Here is a 25,690-nt window from a genome sequence, read left to right on the forward strand (position 1 = left end):
CAATATCATAAGTTTAATGGGAAGGTCCTAAACAATACCTGACGCTGTCCAACTCACGGCAAACAACACCTGCTCTTCAATCATCCACCTCCAACCCACGATGCCGAAAATTATCAACCTCTATGTGCCCGTCCTCTTCTCCCAACAAAAAAATTCAGACCCAAAATTTGCAAGATTTATTGTTCTAGTTAGGAGGAAATAAACCTTTTGAAAGGAGTCCTTCAAACAATGAAGAAGAAAAAAAAAACTAAAACAAGATGTAAAGGGTGTGGCCGGTTGCAAATGGGTAATTATGGGCATATTGGTATTTTGACCCCCAATACACTCACCAAATAAATTTAACCGTCCACTTTAGAAATAATTAAATTCAGTGGCTCGAAATCAACATAGGACTAAATCTTTCGAAATCATCCGAGGGATGGAAAAATTCCCTTTTTTTTTTAAATATAAAAGTTAGTCTTTTTTTAAAAAAAAAAAACATCACGTCATTTACATAAATACATTTATATTTCTTAGTATACATAAGCTCAATTAATGCCTTCCTCTGGATATCTTTTTCCATTAAATAATAAAAATCATTTGAGTTGTGATTCTTGTAGGCTCTTGGGTTTATAAATAAAAAAACATAACTTGTTTAGAAGGTTCTCTTCTTATTACGATCAAATACAATTGCATCCAATTACAGCAAAACCTACAGTCACGTCGGTCAGCTAATCAAATTTTACTTTCTTCCTCCTTGCCAGCTACTACATGTTCCTCCTTGCCAGCTACTACATGTTCAATCAAGGAGATGGGACTTCAAATTTTTACTACAAAAAGCTATTGAGTATTCAAATATTCAGGAACATAGACAGAAAAAATAAATAAATAAATAAAGATGTTAACCATCAGTATAATCCTATCCTACAAGTTTATGATCAGTTGCTGAGAATTCAACAATCCTATTTCAAGTGCCTCCAGGAGCATCAATGCCAGCAGATTTGCGGTTCAAGTAACGAATAACAGCATCATCGACCCTGTTCAAAAGAGATACAACTTCAAAGTGAGAGAATGATGATGTAAATGAGTTTAGCAAAAAAGTTGGGGTTCTTCAGTGTACCACTGATGGCTATTCAACTTGTTGTGTCTTAACCACATACTTTTGGGATTTAAAACCCTCTACACGATTAGTTACATGAATACTCCCCGTCTAATCCTATAATAGCTGGGACCAGAAAAATATAGCAATTACCATGTAGGTACCAAAAAGGACCTCAAGCCTTGGAGGAGCTAGCCCTTTGAGTATTCTATACATACAAGTATTTAAGCAAGACCAACAACTAGTTCAGTAAACCGAAATGAAAAGCAAGCACGGCATAATTGAACTCAAAATGAATATTTTTGGTTTGTAACCTGATGGTAGTAATTCCGAATGGTCTGTTTGGATGAGAGATTTGGGTTTGTAGAATAGATGTTACTAATTCTGAAAGGTTGCTCAAGATTAAGATATAATAAACGTGGAGAATAGTTACTGCAAATCATGTACACAACCCCCTCAACCCAGAATCCCCCATAATCAAACTCTATGTTATTTGACAATTCATAATTGGGTTGAGAAGCCAACACAAATAGGTAACTATTAACGCACACAATAGATAACTGACATATATGGTCATGGAAGCATACCAGGGTTGATTATAAAAGTCAGAACGCTGCTCCTTTTCTGCGTTTCGGCTGGCATCTCCAGCAACGAGCTTTAAATCTTTGCTCTGAGAAGCAATTAGAGTGTTAACAAACTCTGCTGGAGACTGACTGAAACCAAGAAAGAAAGCTCGCCGCCTCCGATGTTCATGAATCTTCTTGATAGACGCAGAAATCAGTTCATCATAAGCATGGATTTCCTTGCTATTCTCAGTACTTGCCAAAAATGTTGACATTTCCTTATCCAGAGAAAGAGGCACATCAACCAGTACATCATAGCAGGTAGTTCCAACTGGACAATTTCCTGAAAGCTTAACTTTATGTTCCAGATGAATGGGTTGTGGTGGAGTTAAATGTTGTGCTAACTTTTGTGAAACTGATGTAAACTTCATCTTCTCCTCCCCAAACACTTTTTGAAGAGGCGGATCACACATGAAAGAAGTAGGGTCACTGGGGTTCTGTAATTTTCTAGCTTTAACATAGTGCCAAATTGCAGCTATGATTCTTATACGGCTATCTGCCTCAATTCCAAGAACTTCCTTCAGAGCTGGGGAAAGTTTATATTTTTCTGGCGCATAATTCATTTCTAGCCTAATTAATGCAGAGAACTCTTTATCCCCTTTTCGCTTCACTTCAAAGCCCTCGTGAAGAGCAGACGAACGAGCACTTTCCCACAAAATTACATGATTATCTGGATAAAGGTTCTGGTCCAAGTATATAGTTATTTTCTTAAAAAAAGAAGAAAATTTTGGACTCAACTTGGGGTTCATACCAGCAACTACAGGATCTTTTCCATCTTCCAATAGCCTCCCAACTATCTTAAGTGACCAAGAAGGAGGTTCTGCATTCTTGTTCTCAGGTATAGTCTGCGTCTGATTTGCATAAGTGTTGAATACGTATATTCTGAGTGTTTTCTGAAAACGTGGGGATATTTTGAACGACTCCTGAATGTCCATTTTCTTCCTCGCCAAAGCAGCATCCACACGAGCCTCGAATTCAAGCAACTGAGTATAAAGGGCAGACTCGGGCACAAGGTCTGCTACCTTATCCGGTATTTGTTTATCAGGTAGCTTTCGCTTTTTTCGACGAGCAGCTGGGGTCAGCTCCATGGTTTTAAATGGAGAACTTGTATTAGCATTGGATGAATTTGTGGGTCTTGAAGGTGGCTTTTGATTAGCTCGCTTGGCACTTCCAGTACCTGGCGTTGCCACAGAAGGCGACGGTACACCAGCATTATTATTCATGGAATTGTGCAACTGGGCAAGGGCCTGAGCTTGAGCTTCCAAGTCGGCTCGAATTCGGGCTTGCTTAGCTTGACCGAGAGCGTGAACTTGTGCTTGTGCATGACCCTGACCCTGACCCTGACCCTGACCCTGTCCCTGAGCCTGAGCCTGAGCCTGTGCTTGAACATTCACATATTGAGTCTGAACAAGTCCTTGGGCTTGAGGCTCAGACAGCTGAAAATGACCCGGAAAATGAGACCCACCTTGTGTTTGATGTTGTGCCTGAGACAGAAGATGGGGCTGCTGATTCACAGCGATAGACTGAGGCACCATCCCTGAATTTCCAAAATGAGGAGGTACCACCACACCCTTGGCCTGACTATTGTTATTCATTGACATTGTTCAATCTAACATCACTATCGTTAAAATCTATTATTCCTCTAAAATCCTCAAACCCCTATTTGAAGCCACCCAAACCCTTCAAAATTTCCAAACCAAAACAAAAATATAAACTTGGGTCTCTTGCTTATAAAACTTGTCCACAATTTGAACCAAAAGAGATTCCAATTCTAGTGAAACGTTAAAGTTCCTTTCATCACAAAAATTTCCACAACAATTTAAAATTTTCCTATATAGATGCAAACCCAGTTCTCCAAATCACAAAATTAGCAATATATGAAGCCCGAGAATTAAAAACTCCAACACTACAAAGAAGAGAAACAAAACTAATGTTCAGAGCTTTCAGCCATCGGAAATTAAAATCTTGCGTAAACGAATTTGAGAAAACAAACCGACAAAAATAAATAAAAACGCAGAATCTAAAAAGGGTAAGCGAAGGAAAGAGAAACGAAACATTCTTACAAGTTTGAATCTTTTTTCCTGCTATTTCTTCTTCTCTGTCTAAAGATCGGCCATGGACCCAAATTAGCTTCCCTCTCTCACCGCTGTTTTATGCAGTTACCAAAATTACAATATTGCCCCTTTTGACGTTACAGAAAAAACAGCTAAGGCCCAGCCCAATTCGCCATTAATAAGAACCGTCTTAAAAGGCCCAATTCATTATGGGCCGGATTTTGGCCCATAGAAACTGAGTCCAAAACAACCCGTTAGACCGTAAACCCTACCTCTGAACTTTTCCCAAGAGACCCATATATATTGGAAACCCTAGTTTTCGTCTAGGGATTTGCCACTTCGTCAGGGAAAATTTTGAGTCGGAAGCGGAAGGTCAGAAGAAGCCATGGTAAGTTACTCTCTGCATTTTTCTTGAAGCAGCATTTTATACAATTACTTCGATTGGTCTGACAATCGAAATTGGTGTCATTTTTAGCTATGAAAATGTAAAAGTTCTTACTTTAGATTCTTACTAGAGATGTGTTTGTATTGGATTTTCAGGTGAAGTATTCTAAAGAGCCTGATAACCCTACCAAGTGTAAGTGATTGGATTTTTTTTAAAAGGATTGTCATCTTGTTTCCCTGTATCTTGCTTTTAAGATTGTGTTGTTTGGGAGCTCAGAAATGGACGAAAATGGTTTGAATTTAAATATCAGAGTTCCATTTCTGAACACCTAGAGTTTGAAATTTTAATGATTTATGATATTCCTGTATCGGTCTGAAAATTGGATTTGAAATTTTTTGGGGGATGTATAGATGAATAAGTTTTAGATTCTGAGGTAACTGTGATGTTTATGTTGTTTCTTCGTAATTCAGCCTGCAAATCCAGGGGGTCTGATCTCAGAGTTCACTTTAAGGTACATTTTTTCACTTGACGAACTATAATTTGGTTTTGTGGAGTTGGTTGTGTTCAATTGATTCTGCTCAAGTTAACAAAGTGCCAAGCGGGGAAATGATGATTAGAATAGTTGTAATTTCAATTAATCAAGACACATTTGTTTGTATAATGTCTCCAATTCGAACTGGTTGGCTGTTCTATTTTTTGTCCCATGCCTATTTTAAGTTGTCTAATTACTAATTAGAATCTTCTAATGTTACTTTTTTTCTCTCTTTTTCTTAGTTAGTGGCATCTTAACATGATATGATTATATTTTCTGTAGTAATTTTTTACGGTCAATAAAATTGAATTTCCGTTGAATATTCCAATGAAAAAGTATATTCATGAGATGAAGTTAAATTACATTACTTGAATATTTGCTTAGTATGTTGTTTGCATAAGTTTTAGCTGTGTTAAGATTATATTTGGTATTATTTTGTTTGTGTATTGCTCTTTGTTTTAAGGAATAAGAAATTATGAATAAATAGGACGCTGAGTAGAACCAATACGTGTGCAGCTATATTAGAATTATATTATATAGTTGTACTATATTTTCTATTATCTTTTCTCTCTTTTGTTGTCTTTTTTGCTGCAAATATTGATTTTATATGCTTGTATATCTCTTCAGAATACTAGGGAGACAGCGTTCGCAATTAGAAAGCTGCCTTTGATCAAGGCTAAAAGGTATTTGGAGGATGTTTTGGCACACAAGCAAGCTATCCCATTCCGTCGCTTCTGTAGAGGAGTAGGGCGAACTGCACAGGCTAAAAATCGCCACTCAAATGGACAAGGACGTTGGCCAGTTAAATCTGCCAAGTTTATTCTTGACCTACTCAAAAATGCTGAGAGCAATGCTGAGGTGCTAGTTTATCTAAGTTGCTTGCCTCTATTTGTTAAGTTTTGGTTTTTCTAATATGTTAAATCTGTATCTTGCTGTTTACTTGGTTTTTCTAACAATTTTCTCCTATCAATACTTCTTTAGGTGAAAGGTTTGGATGTTGATTCACTTTACATTTCTCACATCCAAGTGAACCAAGCTCAAAAGCAAAGGCGTCGTACATACCGTGCCCATGGAAGAATTAATCGTGAGTATTTGCTCCATGCTTATTTACAAGTCATTTGCTTAGCTTTTTAGTAACCTTTACCATTTTAATGCAGCTTACATGTCATCCCCATGCCATATCGAGTTGACTTTGTCAGAGAAAGAAGAGCCTGTCAAGAAAGAGGTAATTAAATTGTTAAAAGAGACATGTTCTGATATTTACAATTAACTTTATTTGATGCGTCTTTTTTAAATTGTGCAGCCTGAAAGTCAGTTGGCTTCTAGGAAACCAGAGAAGAGTCGAGCTTAGAGAGCTCTATGAGGTGGTGCCGCTGCTTCTTCAACAGCTGAAGGTGTAGGCTAGTAGAAATCCAAGGCGACTTTGAGTACTCAGAAATTTTATTTTTATTTTCCGCCAAACCTAAAGCTTTTTTTTGTGGCAATTTTTATATTTTTCTTTCTTCTAGAGCTCATGCTTAAAGCCTTTTTGGACTATTTTCAATGTTAGTTTGTTTTGATGAGTTGGAAATTCATGCTGGATACTAGAGCCTTAAATCTATCTTCTGTACTCTATTAAAGTTTGTTCTAAAACTCTATATCGTTGCATTTAAACTCCATGTGTAGAAAATTCTATAGCATTCTTGAGTATTAATTTAATTAAACCGGTGGTGATTTCACTTATAGACGAAGAAACATCAAAATCTACTTTCATTTATGTTGCAACCACAACCTCAAAACAACATAAAACACACCATAAACGAGAAACAATTGTTGGCAAAACTGGTTTAATCAAGGAATTAAAGCTAAACAGAAAATAAAATATAAAATGGAACGCAAACACATACGTTGTTCGAATGAGTGTTGGCTAGACACCACTCTAATCCACGGCGAAACCAGCTCTGACCATCTCTTTTTTAATTCCGAGTTTCATTTTGTATAAAAATGGAGTCTTGCTCCAATAATTCTCTCTTTGCTGTGGCACAAAAAATTCTCTCTGTGTATCTCAATACAAAGGAATAGAAAAATTGATTATTAAATGATAGAAGAGGAGCCTTATACACATGAGAGGTGTAAGCAACTAACTTAACCTCTAAGTCCCGAGTACCAACTGTCATAACTGAATTTTGAATATTCAGTTATGATGTCCAATAATAGCCAAGTTGACCTTGAGCATTTGATCAATACTTAACAATCATCCACCTTACCTTGAGCTGGTTATAAATTGGCAATTCAGCAGCCGAGTATGTTGAGCAATTTCAGACAGTGCCTAAACTTGTTGTAGGGAACATACTTAGTTAACATGTTTGCTGCGCTATCCTTAGTTCCAACTTTCTTGACTTGAACTTCATTTCTTTCAACAACATCTCTCATAAAATGAAGTTTGATGTATATGTGTTTAGACCTCTCATGGAACATAGGATTTTTCATAAGATGCAAAGCACTTTGGTTATCACATAACACTGTAATGTCTTCTAAATTGTACCCCAATTCACCTGTGAAGCCCTTCAACCATATAGCTTCTTTAAGGTGGTCTTAACTCTCTTCTTGCCCTATCCCTTGCCAATTGATAGTTGTCTAGATCTGTCTGAGTTGTTACACCACTTGAATCAACTTGATCTTCATCTTCTAGATTCTCTTAATGCCCTATTGCGTTATTTTCTTCAATCTGAACTGGTATGCTTCTCTGAACACTTGTATCACTTGCTTTGTCTTTCATTGAAACATTTTTTTGTACCATAGCCATTTGATCTTCCTTGAATACCACATCCCTGCTTATGATACATTTCTTGTGACCCTCTTCCAAACACCACAATCTGTAGCCTTTAACTCCACCAAGGTACCCCAAGAACATACATTTCAGTGCTCCATTGTCTTGCCTTATATGGACATAGGCAAGACAACCAAATACTCTCAAGTGACCTAGCTTAGGTGTTGCTCCTGTCCACTTCTCTTGTGGAGTTTTCAGATTAATTGATGTGATGGACACATGCTGATTATATAGTATTTTCCCTAATACAGCAGAAGAGATTGAAAGTACAGAACCAACAAGCCATGAATAACAATGAGAGTAGTGAATGGAACAATGCTATTTAGGAAGAAATGACTTCTCTTATTAAGAACAACACCTGGATAACAGTAAACAAGCCACCTGGACAAAAACTCATAGGCTGTAAGTGGATATTTAAGCTAAAGGAAGGTCTACCAGGAGAGAAAATCATATATAAAGCCAGATTGGTTGCAAAGGGCTTCAACCAGAGAGAGGGTATAGAATTTACAGACATTTTCTCACTTGTTGTGAAGCAAACATCCATTCGAGTGATAATGGACAAAGTGTCCAAGTATGATCTAGAAATGGATCAAATGGATGTTACGACAACATGGAAGGCTTGAAGAGAAAATTTATATGGCTGAACCTGAAGGGTTCAAAAGCAGCAAGCTAAATCAGGTATGTCTGTTACATAAATCTTTGTATGGCCTCAAGCAGGCACCAAGACAATGAAACTCAAGGTTCAATGAGTTTATGACTCATATAGGCTATACAAAGAGTAGCTATGATCCATGTGTCTACTATAATAAATCCATGTATTTACTATTATATGTAGATGACATTCTGATCATAGGCAAGGACAGATCAGAGATTGATGGGCTCAAGAGACAGTTGGGGTCAGAATTTGAAATGAAAGATCTAGGTATTGCTAAGAGAATTCTGGGAATTGACATCATAAGATCAAGAACAAAACACTTGCTCTTATCTCAGAAGAATTACCTTGAAAAGGTACTGAACAGGTTCAATATGAGAGAAGCAAAACCTGTTACAACACCTCTAGCACCACACTTCAAGCTCTCACAGGAACAAGCACCCAAGACTGAAGATGACAAAGAATACATGGACAAGAAACCCTATGCTTCATGTGTTGGAAGCTTAATGTACTCGATGGTGTGTACAAGACCTGATTTAGCCTATGCACTAAGTGTGATAAGTAGATTCATCTCAGATCCAGGAATTGAACATTGGAAGACCCTGAAATGGATCATGAGATATGTCAAAGGTACCCTGGACCTTGGACTTATGTATAATGCAAACACAAAGTAGAGAACTGAGATTGAAGGCTATGTAGACTCTGATTAAGCAGGTGCATCAGTTGGAAATCAAATCTGCAAAAGGTTGTGGCACTGTCAAGTACAGAGGTAACAGGCTGTCTTTACTGCTTCTCCCCAATATTTTCTCTCTAAATTTGCTCCTTTGACCATGCACCTAACTCTTTCAATCAAAGTTATGTTCATCCTCTCAGCAAGGCCATTTTGCTGAGGGGTTTTGGGAACAGTTTTATGCCTTGCTATTCCTTTCTTGTCACAGTAAGCATTGAATTGTCCTTAGCTGAATTCGAGACCATTGTCTATTCTCAATTTTCTGACCTTCTTTCCAGTTTGAGTGTCCACTAGTTTCTTCCACTTAACAAAAGTTTCAAATGCCTCATCTTTTGTCTTCAGTAAGAACACCCAAACTTTCCTTAACTAATCATCCGCATTGCTTAAGAAATAGTTGGCACCCCTAGTGATTGAACCCTTGAAGCTCCCCATAGATCATAATGCACATAGGCCAAAGGTTCCTTGGTTGTGTGCATTCCAACAGAGAATTTAACCCTGCAGCTCTTCCCCATGACACACTCTTCACAAAACTTTAGTTTCCCATCCAGCTTCTCCTATTCAATTCCACCCGGCCTCTTGCACTGACATGGCCTAGTCTCATGTGCCACAGCTTGGTGTTGTCAACACCAACTCTTCCAACTGTCGTATCTGCATTCCCTTTAGTAGCAACATCAGCTTTTCTAACCTCTGTCTTCCCTACCAGAACATAGATCCCATTCTTGAGTTCACCTTTCATAACCACCATTGATCCTTTCAGAACCTTAAGTGAACTTTCAATCTTGATTGTACAACCCTTTGAGGTCAATTCCCCAATTAATAACAAATTTCTCTTGAGTGCTGGCACATATCTCACATCTGCCAAAGTTCTTTGTACACCATCATGCATTTTTATCATAACAGACCCTATACCCTCAACCTTACAGGCTTTGTTATCACCAAGTAGGACTGAACCACCAGTTATGACTTTGAATTCACAAAAGAATTCTCTGTGAGGAGTCATATGAAAGGAACAACCTGAGTCAAGAATCAATTCTTCACTAGCTTCTTGACTTGAGACTACCAAAACATCAACTGAATCATAACCATCTGATGCAACACCAGCATCTCCCCTTTCCTTTCCTTTGCCTCTTTTCAGCTTTGCCTGTAAAGTCTTGCATTCATCTCTGTAGTAACCCTCTTTCTTACAATAGTAGCATTGCTTTCCTGACCTTGATTTTGATTTAGATCTCTGACCATGGTGATTGTTCTTGTTGCTATTGTTTCCTTTATAGTTTCCATTGTTTGTCTTGTTCCCACCAGATCTTGAATCCATGTTCTCTGATCTGCCTCAAGCAAACAACCCTTCACCACTGCTCTCACCCTTTTCTTCAAATCTCTTCTGTATTTCTTTAGAATTCAAAGCAGCTTTCACCTCTGACATAGTCAAGGTGTCCTTTCCATACAATATAGTATCCACAAAATATTCATAAATTTTTGGTAATGAACTGAGTAAAAGAATACCTTGATCCTCATCATCAATCTTGACCCCGTTGTTGTTGAGATCCAAGATGATCTTGTTGAATTCATCTAAGTGTGTGTTTCTTGAGTTATTTGCTTTCATCCATCTTGAGAGTATAGAGCTTCTTCTTTAGATAGAGTTTGTTGGCTAGTGATTTCTTCATGTAAATGGCAGCTAACTTCTCCCATAAACCAGCAGTAGTCTCTTCACTTGACACTTCTCTTAAAACCTCATCTCCAAGGCTGAGTAGTATTTCACTATGTGCCTTTGATTCAATTTCCTTTATCTTCTTCTTGTCATCTCCAAGATTCTCAAGTTCTTCTTTGTCAATAGCCTCTGAAATCCCTTGATGAACAAGAAAAACCTTCATTTTAATCCTCCATAAGCTAAAGTCATTAGCTCCTGTAAATTTGTCCACTTCAAACCGTGCGGAAGCCATTTTAGATCAAATCTTGATCTTTCTTGAAACCTTGATACTGTTCTTGATGGCCCTTGGAACCTGGCTCTAATGCCACTTGTTGCAACCACAACCTCAAAACAAGAACATAAAACACACCATAAACCAGAAACAATTGATCAACAATCAATCTAAAGACAAAACTGGTTTAATCAAGGAATCAAAGCTAAACATAAAATGAAACATAGAGAGGAACACAAACACATACGTGGTTCGAATGAGTGTTGGCTAGACACCACTCTACTCCACGGCCAAACCAGCCCCAAGGGCTTGATAATCTCTTTATTAATTCTGAGTTTCAATATGTACAACAATGGAGTCTTGCTCCAATAATTCTCTCTTTACAGTGGTACAAAAAATTCTCTCTAAGCTCACTTATTTCTCACTCTATATATCTCTATATGAAGGAATAGAAAAATTGATTATTAAATGATAGAAGAGGAGCCTTATATATACACATGAGAGGTAAGCAACTAACTTAACCTCTAAGTCCCGAGTACCAACTGTCATAACTGAATTTTGAATTTTCATTTATAACATCCAATAATAGCCAAGTTGACCTTAAGCATTTGACCAATACTTAAAAATTTAGAATTAGAAATGTTCTTTTTGTACGCGTAATCGTTCGAGTTGTTTAAATGCTCGTATTCTGAGTTGGTAAGAGTAATTTTTTTTCCTTTACATGTATACATTTTAAATACCAGACAGAAGAGTGAGAAATTAATTAATGTAGAGAAGTAATGTAAGAAATTGAAACTTTTACAAAAAAGCAAAATCTATAAAATATTTTTTCAAGACAAATTCTTTATATCTTGAAGTAACCCTATTTTACAAAAACATTGTGGGTGACCAAAGCTTCAGATTTCCCACGTTTTCACTCAAATGTGCTCTGAATTTTGTTGAGTTTAGTCTGAAATCCATTAGTTACATTTGCCTCTTTAACTAGTCTAAATACAGCTGTTTCTATTACACTAGAATTGTCCAAACAAAAGCTAGTCAATCGAGAACGCTACTACATACTGTCATGAGATAAATCCCACGTTTTGCATGCCAGGGGAAGAACAAAAATGTATATAATATTATCATTCATTTCAACAAATTGGGGCAAAAATATGGGAGCTGCATAGGATCATCTTCAAGGTTGCACAGCCTCCAGAAGCTTCACATACACTTGTCTTGCAGATAAATCCTCCACCTTAAGTAATAATGATTGTTAATACTGGAACAATGAGGAGTAACTAGTTATATGCTATGGACCAAAATGTAGTCAAATGTTTTTGTTCTACTCACCACAAGTAGTTTTGATTTGTTATTCCATCCCCTTTGAAGAGTCATTTGGCTCAATCTCAAACCCAACACCTGTATGAAACCAAATAAAGTGAGGCTTAATTTTGAATGAGAAAGAGAGAGAGGAGCAAAGGATGAACTGGAATCAGAAGTATACTTTTCCCATAAACTCCAAAAGTTCATTGTTAGCTTCTCCACGAGCTGCAGGAGCAGCTACGGTAACTCGAACATCATCAGCATTCACTCCTTTTATTGAAAAGAAAGAGAAGTTAGAACAGAATGTATCATTCTATAGAAATACTAATGCTATGCCGTTAACTATTTCAAACACCGACAACTGTGAAAAGTAACAGGTAAATTACGAGGGTCTTCAGACAATTATGGAGGCCATTTTCTAAATTGTAAATGTAGATGTTTGTTCATCTTTCGTTGAGTAAAAAGTGTAAGAAACGGTAGATCAACGAGCGTATGAGAAATTAACACCCACTCAAGGACACGGGCTCCAAAAGAGACTCTTAGGGTAACATTACAGAATACTGAATCTAAATTTAGAAACAAACCAACCAATGGATCTAGTGTTATAATAGTGTTATATGATAAGGTAGGTGTGAATCACTATGTTCTTATAGCATAGAATGCCCACGGACCAGCACCAGCAAATGCACTATTGCATCAATGACACTGATGGCAAGGGACTATGCTCATGGGATTGCTCTACCATGAAAGCAATATTTGCATCGTGAGACTGTTAAATGTTAATGATTGCACGTTGAACTTAGACTCCTGTAGTGAGTAGCTTTAATAAGGAAACAAATCAGACACAAGGAAAGCAATATAAGGAACTAACTACTACTCTTCATCCCAAGCTTTTTTGAACCAGGCTTATTCGTAATTTCTTCATATACAAACACTAACTTCTAATTTTACATATCATGCTTAAAGCCTTGTTGGAAAATATTAAACCCATCAATAGGAATAACTTACTTTCTGCGAGCATTAGAAAGTGCGATAGTTGCCAAAATAATCAAAGCCAGGGTAACTCAAAATTCAAATCTATGAAGACTAAGAAGCACAAGCACTCCAATACATAATAGTTTTGAAAAATGAAGAGATGCAGAACTCATTTAGGCCAGCAACTTTGTTAAAGATGGATGTGAGATGCAATAATAAGTTAAATTTTCCTTTACTTGTTATTGCAGAGCGCTGTGCACGATCTTCCACTTCTATTGCCACTTGAACTAGTCCTCCTTCCAGTTGTGATATGCAGGGGGGCACAGGAGCATCCTTCAATGCATATCAACAAATAAAATCTTAATCTTATGGAACTTTGATACATTAATAATGAATCCAAATGCGAAGTTACATGAAATGAATTTTCTCTTTCAGAATTCAACTGGACAGTAACTTCAAAAATCAATATTTACAGCCCAAAAATCAGATGAAGTGATAAGAGTGTTAGAAAATCATTCTCCTTCACAATTATGAGACAATCTAAAGTAAGAATAAATATATTCTCTAGACAAGAAAGCCTAACTATGGTTACTTGACAATCAAATTTACAGAAAATCGCACATCGCCCTACAAAATTACAAAATCTATAATACCTGTGGGTTAGTTTCAGCAGCAACCGTACTTAAAGCACCATCAATCACATAAATTAAGGAAGTAGATTCCAAATCTTCCTCTGCGCGATAGCAGACAAAGAGTTCACAACCCAAACAGTTCATTCGGAACTGCTTCTCCACCATCCCTTCACCCCTGGTTAAGGAAGATCACAATGGTGACGTAAGACTCACATAACTGATGTATGTTAAATTCCAAATAAACACATAACTCTTAGTATTCCTGAAACTTTTGTGACAATATATATAAAGAAAGAATACAAATTTACCGCTTCAGAAGAACCTTTCCACCCTCACTAATGTTTAACCTTGCAAGATGTTTCTTCTTGTCTAACACATGAGCTTTGTCAGTCTTTCTTTTTGGCATTTTCTGCAACTGGGTATCTTATAACAAGCACATTTCAGAACTCAAACAGCAACTACCAACTAAACTCAAATTAAAAAGAAAAACATAATTTGCCTAAGATAAATAACCAATCTCAAATGGGTATATCTTGTCTAAGCAAATAAGGGAAAAATAAACAAATTTCAGTCCTTCAGTTGGGTTTGGTGGTTTCAAAACTGTGATAAACAAGTTCATAAAGCTTAACAAGGACAACAATTTGTGCTTAATCGAATCAATCATATATACTAGCAAAGATACCGTTTTTCTAAGTTTGCCCCACATAAAATCACGAATTTAAATTGTCAGAAAACGCAACAGTGGAGTAGCTGAAAACATTGAAGATTGCATATATATGGTTTTAGAGATAGAAGAAGGAATACCATACCAGTAATGAGGACGTGAGATCCACAGTACTTGCAGTAATAGACGAAGAGGTCAGAGTCAGGACCAGCAGGACGAGCGTCCTCGCTCGAGTAGGTGTGGGTTGTCCTCTTCGGCATTTTTCTTTGTTCTTGTTCTTGTTCTTGTTCTGGCCTCCTTCTTGGTTAGACCACTGTAATAATGAAGAACCATTTCTTCCGATCAAAAAAAGGGTCGGCTGGCCTCTGGTCTGTGGTATCTAAAACGCTGTCGTTCAATGACTTCGGGAACATTGGGCCTAATCTTTCAATGACTTCGGGAAAATTGGGCCTAATCTTCCAAGCTTGGGCTGGCACACTATTGTTTTGGGAAATTTACAAAAATACATTAACATTTAAAAAATATATGAGAAATACGGTAGATTACAAAAAATACGGAACTTTTATGAAAAACACGGAGTGGCAAAAGCGTAAATACGGAGTAACAGTGAAATACAACTTTTTTTGTTAATAGTCGTTACAAATTCGTAAACACGTGTTACAGATACGTAAACCAGCAACATAAAAATATTTTTGTAAACAACATTTACTAATATATAACTAAGTTTTACATATTTGTAAACAAGTTTTACATTTTTGTAGACAATATTTACAAAATAATTCGTCGCTATTTTTTTTTTTTTTTGTAACAATGGTTTACATAACTGAAATTTTTTATATTTGTGACTAATATTTTTAAAAGTAAGTTGTGAATTTAGTTAACGTATAACATACAAAAATATATAAAACTAAGTTAAAATGTTAAATTGCATTAAACAAGTAACATATATATATATTTCTTAAATTGTAACTAACATTTACGAAAATATTTTATAGTTAAGAAATCATAACCAAAATATACATAAAAATATTATACTTTTCCATATTGTTACAATATTGTACCAAAAAATTACAAGAACCTTCATATTTATGCTATATAACTTAAAAATATAAATTTAAGATATTCATTATTTCTAAAAACACTTTATTAAATATATATATATAATGGTGAAATACAATATTTTTTTAAACAAGTTTTACATTTTTATAACAACAGTAACCAAAAAATTTATTTTTGTAACTATCATTTACATAAATATTTATAAATTGATTTAACATGATTGTTACAAAGATTTATAAATTTAAGTTTAATTTCAATTAATTCGATATTAACTTGTATAAATATTTATTTACTTTGAGTAATTGTATAAATATTTATTTTAATATTAATAAATATATTCATTTTAAATAAAAATAAATCAATCTACTTTATTGAAGGTAGTATTATTATATTATTTGGTACACCTGAATTCTCATTAAGAATGGAGACAAAAAAGCAACAAAAAAAAATTAAAAAGAGATGAGTGAAAGAAAATAATTTTTATATATATTATCTCTTATAGTCAAAGCTAATGGATATAAATACATAAATATAATTTAGTTTGAAATTATGCATCAACCGCACAAAGAAAAGAAGGGTCAACATATATACGGTTGGGGACATCCGTATTTTTGTAATTAATGTAATATACCGTATAAAACGAATTTTTTTTTAAATTACAGTGGGACATGTAATTTTTCCTATTGTTTTTCGATACAATTTATCATAAATATGATATTTTAACTTAAAATAAAAGAGGAAATTACATATGAGATTTTTAATAGTGTGCAAAAGTATGGTTTTTCTTTCAAAAAAAAAAAAGTTAATCTATGTCTTTTTTTTTAAGAATTTTCACTTTTATGGGTTCAATTTATTATATTTTTGTATAAAAGTTGGTTTATGACAAAGTTTTACTCTTAATCAAGTTTTATTAATTTGGAAGGGTACGTTTGTTACTTAATTATTATTTTTTAGCTTATTTGTTTTTTTATATATCTGATTTTATATTAAATTTTTTCCTGGTTGTTTTTCAATTTTTTTTAAATATGAATTGTGTTTCTTATTATTTTTTATTTATTGTAAATATTTTTTTCTTTTTTTTAGATTGTACGTTTCTTGTTTCAAATCTTGGGTAAGGTAATTAGTTACTTGATTGATCTTTGACAGATATGGAAAAAAAATTTAGAGTTAAGTTAAATAACATGTACCAAAGGGGTAACCAGTTCCCATGAGAGGAGTAACATTCTGTCATAAGTGGGGTAACCAGTTACCATAAGAGGGGTGACGAGTTACTCATATTAAATATAAAAAGAAAAAATCAAATTTGAAGGAAAAATATGAATAACACTTCATTAAAAAATGAAGAAGTAACTATAATTTTAGTAACATATGTAACAAATTACCATTAAAAACCTATAAATATACACACATATCAGAACATTAAGGTAACCAGTTACCCCCATAAATATACACACAAAGAGAGAAATGGTTTGTGTGACTGAGATTTGAGAGAGAGAATAGTGGAATGCTAATTTTACAATAATACCTATGTTTGGCTGATGTGTTTTGGTTTTAAATTTAGCTTCCATATTTAGTTAGCTAGTAATTGTATTTTCCATACTTTATATTTTTCTTTAATAAATTTTCTCATACAAATTAGCAAAAGTATAATTCTCATATTTTTGCACAATGATAGTATAAAAGCCATATTTTTTAAAAATTCCCAAAAAAAAAAAAAACGGTATTGGATTTTTAAAAGTGCAATTTAAAAAAAAAATACTATTTTTGCTTCTGCTATCAAACATATACCAAAAACACATAAATATATAGGCAATTTCTTATGTGGAGACGGTAAAAACGTCTGCACCGGTGGAGACGTTTTTTTTGCTCCATTTGATCAAATTAACGGCTGTGATCAATCCAAATAATTGTTCTAACTCTCTCTCATTCCCTCACAAGTCTGAATCCATTGACACACATTCAGAATTCTCTCTTCCGAAACAACTCATTCACACACATTGAGAACTATTCTCTCTCTCTCTTCCGAAACTCTCTTCCAAAACAGAGTTCTCTGTTTCTTCTCCATCTCGGTTTATCTTCTCTCCATCGTCTCTCTCTCCATCTTGGTCTGTGGTTGTTCCGAAGCTCTCATCGTCGGGTAAGTTATCATTTTCGTGCCATTAATTTAGCTTATGAACCTGCCCATCTTTGTATGATATCAGATAATATCATCTATATATGGGTATTAATATAGAGAAAGATAAGATGTATATATGGGTATTAATATATGCTATCTGAATATATATGGGTATTAATATATGCTATCTGAATATATATGGGTATTAATGAGGAAGATAAGATTAATTTACACCATGTGTATAAAGTATTATAGAAATTGATTGTATGTGAGTTGTAACACGAAAATGATATACATACTGGGTGCACATACTGCACCAGCTCACCAGGAAACACAATCGAATACAGGGTGCCCAGATGGATTTTTCCATTCCTAACCGCAGCATTAAACTCAGAACCAGACCATAGATGGCTCAACTTAATGATTCTCCTCCAATACCAGCTAGTATCCTGCTTTAAACATACTCCCATATTGAAACACCCTTTAGATAAACACCATAAACTCATTTAACCCATAACACATCCTGCATACATACATATATATATATACAACTTTTCAATATGGGTATTAATGAGAAAGATAAAATCGTGTATACATTGTTTAGAGCTGCACTTGGACCACTTTAGAGGTGTGCTTTTCGTCTGGGATTAACATGATATATATATATATATATGTTTTGTACATAAATAAACTCATACCCCCTTCATGATTAAAAGAATGATTATGAGAGTTTCTTCTTTCCAAAATGGTGTGAGTTGGCTTAGGCTAGCTATATATAACTTCAGTAGTATTGAAAGTTGCAATAGTATTTAGTTTTGTTAATTTTATTGAGATCAGTTTTTTTGTTAATGTTGCTTATTCTGTACTATTAGCTAGAGGAAAAATATTTGTGTTTATGTCATGTTTTTTTTTTCTAGAAGGAATGAAATTTGTAGTAAAATGATTATTGTATGGTTGTTAATATATTTCCCCATTTTATCTTACTGTTGATCTGGTGATTTAGGATGGAAGTTTTATTGCTGAATTCTATAATGGAATCAATACAGAGGCTGCGTAATGATTATGCTGGGTTGAAAGATGATTTGAGAGTAATTAAAGATGAATTACGTGCAATAACTGAACATGGGAAACATAGACATAGTGAGGCGAAAATCTTTGAGCGTAAAATGGTTGAAAAATTAATTGGGAAGAAGGAAGATGTTGCTTTTGTAAATCCTTTAGGTAAAGACAAAGCAAATGATTTTGATAGAGAGAAAGATGGTGTCGTTAAATGTAGTGGGGTTGAAAGCAAAATGGACGATTTAAGTAACGGTGAGTTGAATAAGTGTGTAGGAGATATTCAGGGGTTAGATGATAGCTCAACTAATATAGAATGCAAAAGGAAGACATGTGTTGGTAATGGAGAGGATAAATGTTTGGGGGGAAACTTCGAGAACTTTGATGATACTGTTTTCATAATTTCATCCCAATTTGGAGAAACATTATTGCAGCGTGAAATGTCGATGAAAGTAAGTAATGGTATCTTTTGGTAGGTTAAAAGTTGATTATCATTATTTTTTTGGTATTTTTTATTTTACTTGTTGAACCTAATTGGTTGTTAATTTTGAGATTGTAGAAGCCTAGAGTTTGTACGATTAACCAAAAATGTTCAAAGTTGTCGAATGTAAAAGTAGGAAGTCAGTCAGTGTCTAGTAGCATTGGTAGGCCTGTTGATCGGAGGAAAAAAACGGTAAATGTGTAATTGAGTACGTTTTATATTTATTTGTTATTGTACCTTGTTTTATAATTTACTAGTTTATATAATCAGGTGAAGACTAAATCACAGACAACTCCACGTGAAGTTTATGTTTCTAATGTTACAACTGGGCAGAGCCAAAGCATAGGGCCCTTTAAAATTCGCACCCCCATAATGGACGATGATATAGGAAAATTAATAGAATACATATTTGATGATAGTTTGAATCATGAGTAAGTATATTTTTTTCCATTAGTTAACAATAAAAAATTTCTATCCGATACCCAATATTATTATAAATTTGTTTTATAATTGTGGCACAGTGAGACACTGGTAGACACGGGGTTTAATCATCTCACGCGTGGTTTGGTTCGAACATTGTGTCCTGGGGTTTTTATTAATGGAGAGGTATGGATTGATAATGTTGGACTGTGTACTTAGAAGTATTCACTTTATATATATTTCCCCATCTAAACTAATATTCATGGACGGTAAGGGTAGGTTTCCAATGTTTTTTTCTTGTTTTGACCGCAGGTGTTGAATGTAGTATGTGAGATGAACACACGTAGGGAGCAGCAAGTTTCAACAGAGAGTCGTTCGTCATGGTATTTGAATACTAGAATGAAGGTGAGTATTGTTCCTGTAGCAAAATTCAACTCAATATAAGAGATATGGAATTAATTGTGAATATTTTTTAGTGACAGTGTACTGGAATTAGTATTCAGAACTTGTTTCCTCAAAGTGGTCGATCTGATTCAGCTCGTAAACTATTTATTGGAGATTTGAATTTATGTGGGAAGGTATATTTATGTGTGGAATTTTTTTGTATTTTTGGGTTTATTTTATTAGTTGAAAATTTTATTATTTTGCAGATTAAGATTCCAGTTCACAACGAGGAGATGCAACACTGGGTTCTCTTTATAGTTCATGTAGGTAATGGGGTTGTCGAAATATGTGATTCGATGCTGCTAGGGCGCAAAGAATCATTATCACAATCTCTTGTTCCAGTGGTGGTGAGTTTTTAAATATTTTGGGGATGTTTTAACCTTTTTCATTGTTGGGAGTAAAACTGAGGTGGGTTATTAATTAACTAGAGAAGGTTTTCTATTTCTAAACTAAAGGTGTAGTATTTGACTATCATTACAGTTGATGTTATCTTGTTTTGTCCACACTGTAGTTGCAACAGCTTGATTTAGTTCTCCGAGATGAGTTATCACGGTGGAAGGGACCTGTGAAGTCATTCACATGTTTCAAGGCTTTCACTAATAATAAAGTTGTCCAACAATCAAATGGATATGACTGTGGTATTCATGTTATAAATTGGATGGCACAACGCAACCCTTCTGACTTCAAACCGAAGGGTGTAAGTTTTTATGTTGTACTGTATTAATTTTTAAAACTATTGAGTTTTTTAGTAGTTGAATAATGTTTATATTAAGTAATGGAAATTTGTTTTTTTATTTATTTCATAATTCACAATTTTTGTTAAAGTATAACTCGGATGATGAAAGGGCTCGTGTCGCTGTTGGTTTAGTGACATCAGTACACAACAAAGTTAGGGATCAAATAATGGCTTCAGCGAGGACAAAGACGAATTCCACTCCATGTGTAGGGAAATAGGTTTGATGATTAGTAATTGTGAGTGAGGTGTTTCATGAAAAATATTTTTAATGGGGTGTGGGTCTATTGTCATGGGTGCTCTGCATATCCTTTTGAGCTAATTTATGTATTGTGATATACTTCTAATTTGATCTTGTTGCCCCTTTCTATATGTGAATGTCAGGGTGTTTATTGTGTGGGGGTGATGAATTCTTTGTATATAGGTGTGGTGTGATGTATTATTAAAATGAACAATGATGAATCAGCCCCTACTTGCATATATTGAAGACAAATAAAATATATTATAAAAACTACCATGGCATATTAAGCATTTTCTATTATAGAGCTTCATATATTTGTCCCACTTTAATTAAGAATAAACATTTATAAACACCACCCTGTCCTATTTCAAGTTTTTATACTGAAGACAAGAATCATGGTATAGCATAGCAGTGGCTGTTTGTACAGCAGTGGTGGTTGTTAGTTGTTCTGAAAATTTTGGTATATGATGTCCCACTTTAATTACTAGTTGGAGTTGCCTTATAACACCTGCAATTATATGAAGGTAACGTCTTCAAAATAATATAGGTTTTTTATTATTTTGGTGGAAACTATAATTGTTCTACATACCATTAAAGGTACCAAATAGGAGCAAAGCAATTTTATAGATTGTGCTGAGACATAGCATATGAAAATTATAATTATTGAGCCTTCCCATAAGTAACAGAGAATATTGTTTTCATTGTACAAGATATATATAACTCATTCTCAGATATAACATGTGTTGTGACCTGACAAACCAACGCAGAAAGTACCATAACTATTTATTCATCTGAAACTTGTATCTTACATCATATAGAACATTCAAACAGAACAACCATGTATATAATAACAAGTATGAATGGAACCCATTAACAATGACCACAAACAAAGAGTGATGCCACTCCACAAGCCAGAGGCACGCGCAATTAATGAATGTGATGCAATGATATTCGAGCAAAGCTTTTATACACTAATGACCATTTTTGCGTAAATTTAAATTTATAAATTAATGGCATTACTCTCGATTTAGAGTAAGTGCAATTAAAAGCATTCCATCGTACATGATGGCAATCCAAGACAAGATTCGAGAAATGAACTAGTCGTGTCATTAAAGTTTGCCATTTTTTCATAACTTAATTGGCAACCAAATGAGATAGAAGAGTACTTAATAAAGCTCTAGACAAAATATCATAACGAAATCAGAAAGGACTTTTCCACCAATTGTTTCCCTCCTCAACTTGTGTTCCCACATTATTCACTTTATCATTCTGTAGTTCACTGCCACAATCGTCAACAACATCATTTTCTGTCTCATTCCCATGTTGTGTGTAGTCCATTGAGTTTTGCCCAGCCCATTCATCATTCAATCCCATTCCATAGCATTGGTCATCTTCTTCTGCATCTTCATATTCATCTGACTCTCCAATCCGGTGATCCTTCTTCCATTTTATCGGGCAAGTCTACTTGTTATGTCCACTTTTATGGCAGATACTACACTTGCGGCGAGTACCTTTTTTCGAGCCAGGTACCTTTGCTGTACCCTTACTTTTTGTGAAGTATGGATCCAACACTGGGAATTGAAACTCCCTGTGTAGATGCAGGTTATGGCTAATCTCCTTGTCTCCCATGTCCACAACTGCTTTAAGCTTACCGCATAATTTGTCAATCTCACTTTTTGCAATATGGTATGTCGACTGATTCCTCGATCCAAGATACGCAAGTTCACCCAACTGGCTACTAATTGCACCAAATCTTGCACTCTCCACCTCTCGTTTGTCTAAGGTTGCGTCCATATTGTCAATTGGAATATTGTGAGTCTGTTTAGTCTCAACCATCCACCGAGATAGTATTAGTGCTCGAGGCATTGAAGTAATGTGTAGTCGTTTTATTGAAGCAAATATATGCCGGCATGGTATCCCATATGACAAAACTTATTGGCATTCACAAACAAAGAGATCACGCTCCGGTGTTACATATACATGCCTCTTCACTTGTTCAGCAACATACTTGTGAAGCTTCAAAATGATTGCATCCTCTTCCTCCAATAGGGTTTTCACCATGTACCTACCTTCTTTCAACATCTGGTGTCGTACCTTGTAAAACATGTTCCGTGTGTAAAGATTTGCTAATTCATCCTCTATCTGTGGCAAATTTGTCTTCCCGAGCTGGGGACTAGTGTGAAGTGTAATGTACTCATCCTTTGCTTCACGTTGTCTAATTAAAGATAAGGTCATGTTGACCCCCCTGACGAACTCGTACAACTTCAACTTTTGATTCACTTTTTTCTTCAACACCGCATTAATACCTTCACTTCGTTGAGTAGTTGTCATTCCACAGAAGAAATTCCCTCTCAGAAATGTTTCAGCCCACTTCTCCTTGTCTGCATAAAGTTTTGCAGCATATTCAATGCCTTGTATCCCAAAATCTTTCACTAAGTCGCACCATTTATCTTCAAACTCGTCCTTTGTGTAGTACCGGAATACCAATTTGGTAAACCTACTCACAAAAGATGGATCTTTCACTTTTAAAACAGCTTTGTTGTGTAAATGCCAATAACACAATCGGTGGGGTACATTAGGCATCAACTCCTGTAGCGTGTTAGCAATAGCTTAGTCTCCATCTGTCACTACTGTTTTCGGTAGAACACCTCCCATGCATTCCAGGAAAGCCCTTGTCGCCCACTTGTAGCTGCTGGCAGACTCATTGTCAAGAATGGCAAAGCCCAAAATGCATGTGGTATAGTGGTTATTAATTCCTATCCATATCAGCAGCGGCTTCCCATAACTATTAGTCTTGTACGTCGAATCAAAAGCTACTGCATGGCCATATGTTTCATAGTCTGATCTACATCTCCCATCTGCCCAAAATAGATTAAGAAGACGATTATCCTCATTGTACGAAAACTGTCCAAAAAAACCAAGGTCTTCATCAGCTTTATGCTATAAATATCTGATTGCCTGCCCTGCATTGGAACCGATAAACTCAACTTTTGAAGCATGGGATATTCGATTGTAAACATCCTTTGGTGTGAATGGAATCTTCTCATAACCACCCATTTGCTTTGCCATGTATGACATGATGTGGCAAGTTCTTATGCCTGACTCCTTCATTATTTGTGCAGTCGTCAAGGTTCCTTGTGTCATTATCCGATTGGACCGAAGGAATTGTTTATGGTTGTCTGCTACAATGTTGTGAGAATGAATTGGGATGAATTCTTTGCATATCCAATGCGTACTACCCTTCACCAAGTTCACGTGAAAGCAAACCTTGCATCCCACTCGACTAATTGGCTTAGGCTCCCTAGTTCTATCAAGCCTTCCCACATGCATTTCAGATCGCCAGTCCTCGCGGGAGCATACCCACTGACGTTGACGTACATCACCTGTAGTATTTTTTCGCATGATACTTTTACGTAGGCTGAACCCAATGAATCTTGCATATTCAAGAATGAATTCTTCAGCCATGTCCAGTGATTGAAAAACATGCCCAACCATGCCATCTCTACTCAACAACAATGGGTTTTCGTTTAAATCATACTTAGAAAATTGGTTGGTATCATTCATTTCGTCAGTTGCCATTTCCGTCTTTTCCAAACTTGATGTCCCACCTTCATCAACTGTATTCTCCATGGCATCTCCACCACCTTCATCAACCGTATTCCCCATGTCATCTCCCCCACCTTCTTCTTCCTCATATTCTTCACAAAAGCGTAAGCCAAACCAATCCAAATCATTCTCTTCGATAATGTCTGTTTCGGACCTTTGAAACATAAAATTCTCCAACAGTTAGAAATTAAATGGTATTTTTTAGCCAAATATTCATATGCAAATCTACATTAAAATCAAACTATCCCAGTCTTGACATTTGTCTTCATTAACAGTTAATTCCTATGATATTTTCTATTCCCCATAATCATAATTTCAGTCTCATTTTGACTCGAAAAGTTGAAAACGAATTCATAAAATAACTCACATATTAATTGAGGTAGAAATATTTACTATATAATATGTGTTCGTTACATTCGGTTATAATATTGTTTCAGTAACAGTGTTTCAATCAAGTGACCCTATTACTATACTACTGTAGAAGTGTAAGGTCTGCCATAAAATAAAATAGAACCACGTTAGACCTTATGTGCTAAATCATTTGTATAGGCCTATCGTCGTACTGGGCCAAATAATGGACTGACACTTAATGCTACTCGACCCAATATTACATTCAGTATCGTTTTTCTTCTAATAATCTTGAGGACAGGGTCACCGTCTTATCCGTGACAAACTTAAGGCCTCCATGAGGATTTCAGACAGGGCCAATCCAAAATTTTACAATTCTTATGAATCTGATGCATTTTTACACTCACTCAACATTTCACCAGATATAAAATTAGTTACTGTCCAACCCACCCTAAATATATAGCCATCACGCATTTGACATTACTCATGAAACCCTAACTAACTTTAACAACTACTTCATGTATATAACATAACATATAGTATTTTTCATTTACCGGTACTCCATTGTGCATCATCAACTGTGACCTATAATTGAAATGAACTCCTCCTGTAGGCGTAGGCGATCTTGCGGTGCATACAAAACAGTCGCCGAATAAGCAACAAAGAAAACTCTCACTCCGCCTCCTCCAATCCAGTTTTAACCAACGGCGTTTTGTTATGTTATTCAATGGTTAAAAATCAATGGACCATTTTTAATAATATTTAGATTCTACTTTAAATATAATTATCCCATTGAGCCCATCAAAATATTTCATCAATCTTCCTCTCCAGCAA

At 35.3% G+C, this 25,690-nt stretch overlaps 3 protein-coding genes across 3 annotated transcripts; 1 reads left to right on the forward strand and 2 right to left on the reverse strand.

The window, feature by feature from the left end:
- Window positions 1-630: 630 nt before the first annotated feature.
- On the reverse strand, window positions 631-3,864 carry LOC133830075 (SWI/SNF complex component SNF12 homolog). The gene is made up of 3 exons (XM_062259980.1): window positions 3,765-3,864; window positions 1,666-3,607; window positions 631-1,016 (listed from the first exon to the last, which is right to left on the reverse strand). The coding sequence occupies exons 2-3, from the start codon at window positions 3,300-3,302 to the stop codon at window positions 947-949; spliced, it is 1,707 nt and encodes a 568-aa protein (XP_062115964.1). The 5' UTR covers window positions 3,303-3,607; window positions 3,765-3,864; the 3' UTR covers window positions 631-946.
- A 161-nt stretch (window positions 3,865-4,025) lies between these two features.
- On the forward strand, window positions 4,026-6,325 carry LOC133830076 (large ribosomal subunit protein uL22y). Its single transcript, XM_062259981.1, has 7 exons — window positions 4,026-4,143; window positions 4,296-4,332; window positions 4,611-4,651; window positions 5,300-5,530; window positions 5,654-5,756; window positions 5,830-5,897; window positions 5,976-6,325. Exons 1-7 carry the CDS (start codon window positions 4,141-4,143, stop codon window positions 6,021-6,023), a joined length of 531 nt encoding a protein of 176 aa, XP_062115965.1. The 5' UTR covers window positions 4,026-4,140; the 3' UTR covers window positions 6,024-6,325.
- A 5,250-nt stretch (window positions 6,326-11,575) lies between these two features.
- Window positions 11,576-14,682, reverse strand: LOC133830077 (UPF0235 protein At5g63440). Its single transcript, XM_062259982.1, has 7 exons — window positions 14,498-14,682; window positions 13,997-14,111; window positions 13,710-13,863; window positions 13,293-13,389; window positions 12,263-12,351; window positions 12,109-12,177; window positions 11,576-12,013 (listed from the first exon to the last, which is right to left on the reverse strand). Exons 1-7 carry the CDS (start codon window positions 14,610-14,612, stop codon window positions 11,954-11,956), a joined length of 699 nt encoding a protein of 232 aa, XP_062115966.1. The 5' UTR covers window positions 14,613-14,682; the 3' UTR covers window positions 11,576-11,953.
- Between the last annotated feature and the right edge of the window lie 11,008 nt (window positions 14,683-25,690).

This window comes from Humulus lupulus, chromosome 4 (genome assembly GCF_963169125.1).
Source record: "Humulus lupulus chromosome 4, drHumLupu1.1, whole genome shotgun sequence".
Lineage (NCBI taxonomy): Eukaryota > Viridiplantae > Streptophyta > Magnoliopsida > Rosales > Cannabaceae > Humulus > Humulus lupulus.

Coding starts and splice junctions, on each gene's coding strand:
- LOC133830076 (XM_062259981.1), top strand. Junction 4,333..4,610: donor GCCTGATAACCCTACCAAGT/GTAAGTGATTGG, acceptor TTCGTAATTCAG/CCTGCAAATCCAGGGGGTCT. Junction 5,531..5,653: donor ATGCTGAGAGCAATGCTGAG/GTGCTAGTTTAT, acceptor ATACTTCTTTAG/GTGAAAGGTTTGGATGTTGA.
- LOC133830077 (XM_062259982.1), bottom strand. CDS start 14,612: ATGCCGAAGAGGACAACCCACACCTACTCGAGCGAGGACGCTCGTCCT. Junction 13,864..13,996: donor GGAAAGGTTCTTCTGAAGCG/GTAAATTTGTAT, acceptor TTCCTTAACCAG/GGGTGAAGGGATGGTGGAGA. Junction 12,014..12,108: donor ACAAATCAAAACTACTTGTG/GTGAGTAGAACA, acceptor TTATTACTTAAG/GTGGAGGATTTATCTGCAAG.
- LOC133830075 (XM_062259980.1), bottom strand. CDS start 3,302: ATGTCAATGAATAACAATAGTCAGGCCAAGGGTGTGGTGGTACCTCCT. Junction 1,017..1,665: donor GACTTTTATAATCAACCCTG/GTATGCTTCCAT, acceptor TCTTTTGAACAG/GGTCGATGATGCTGTTATTC.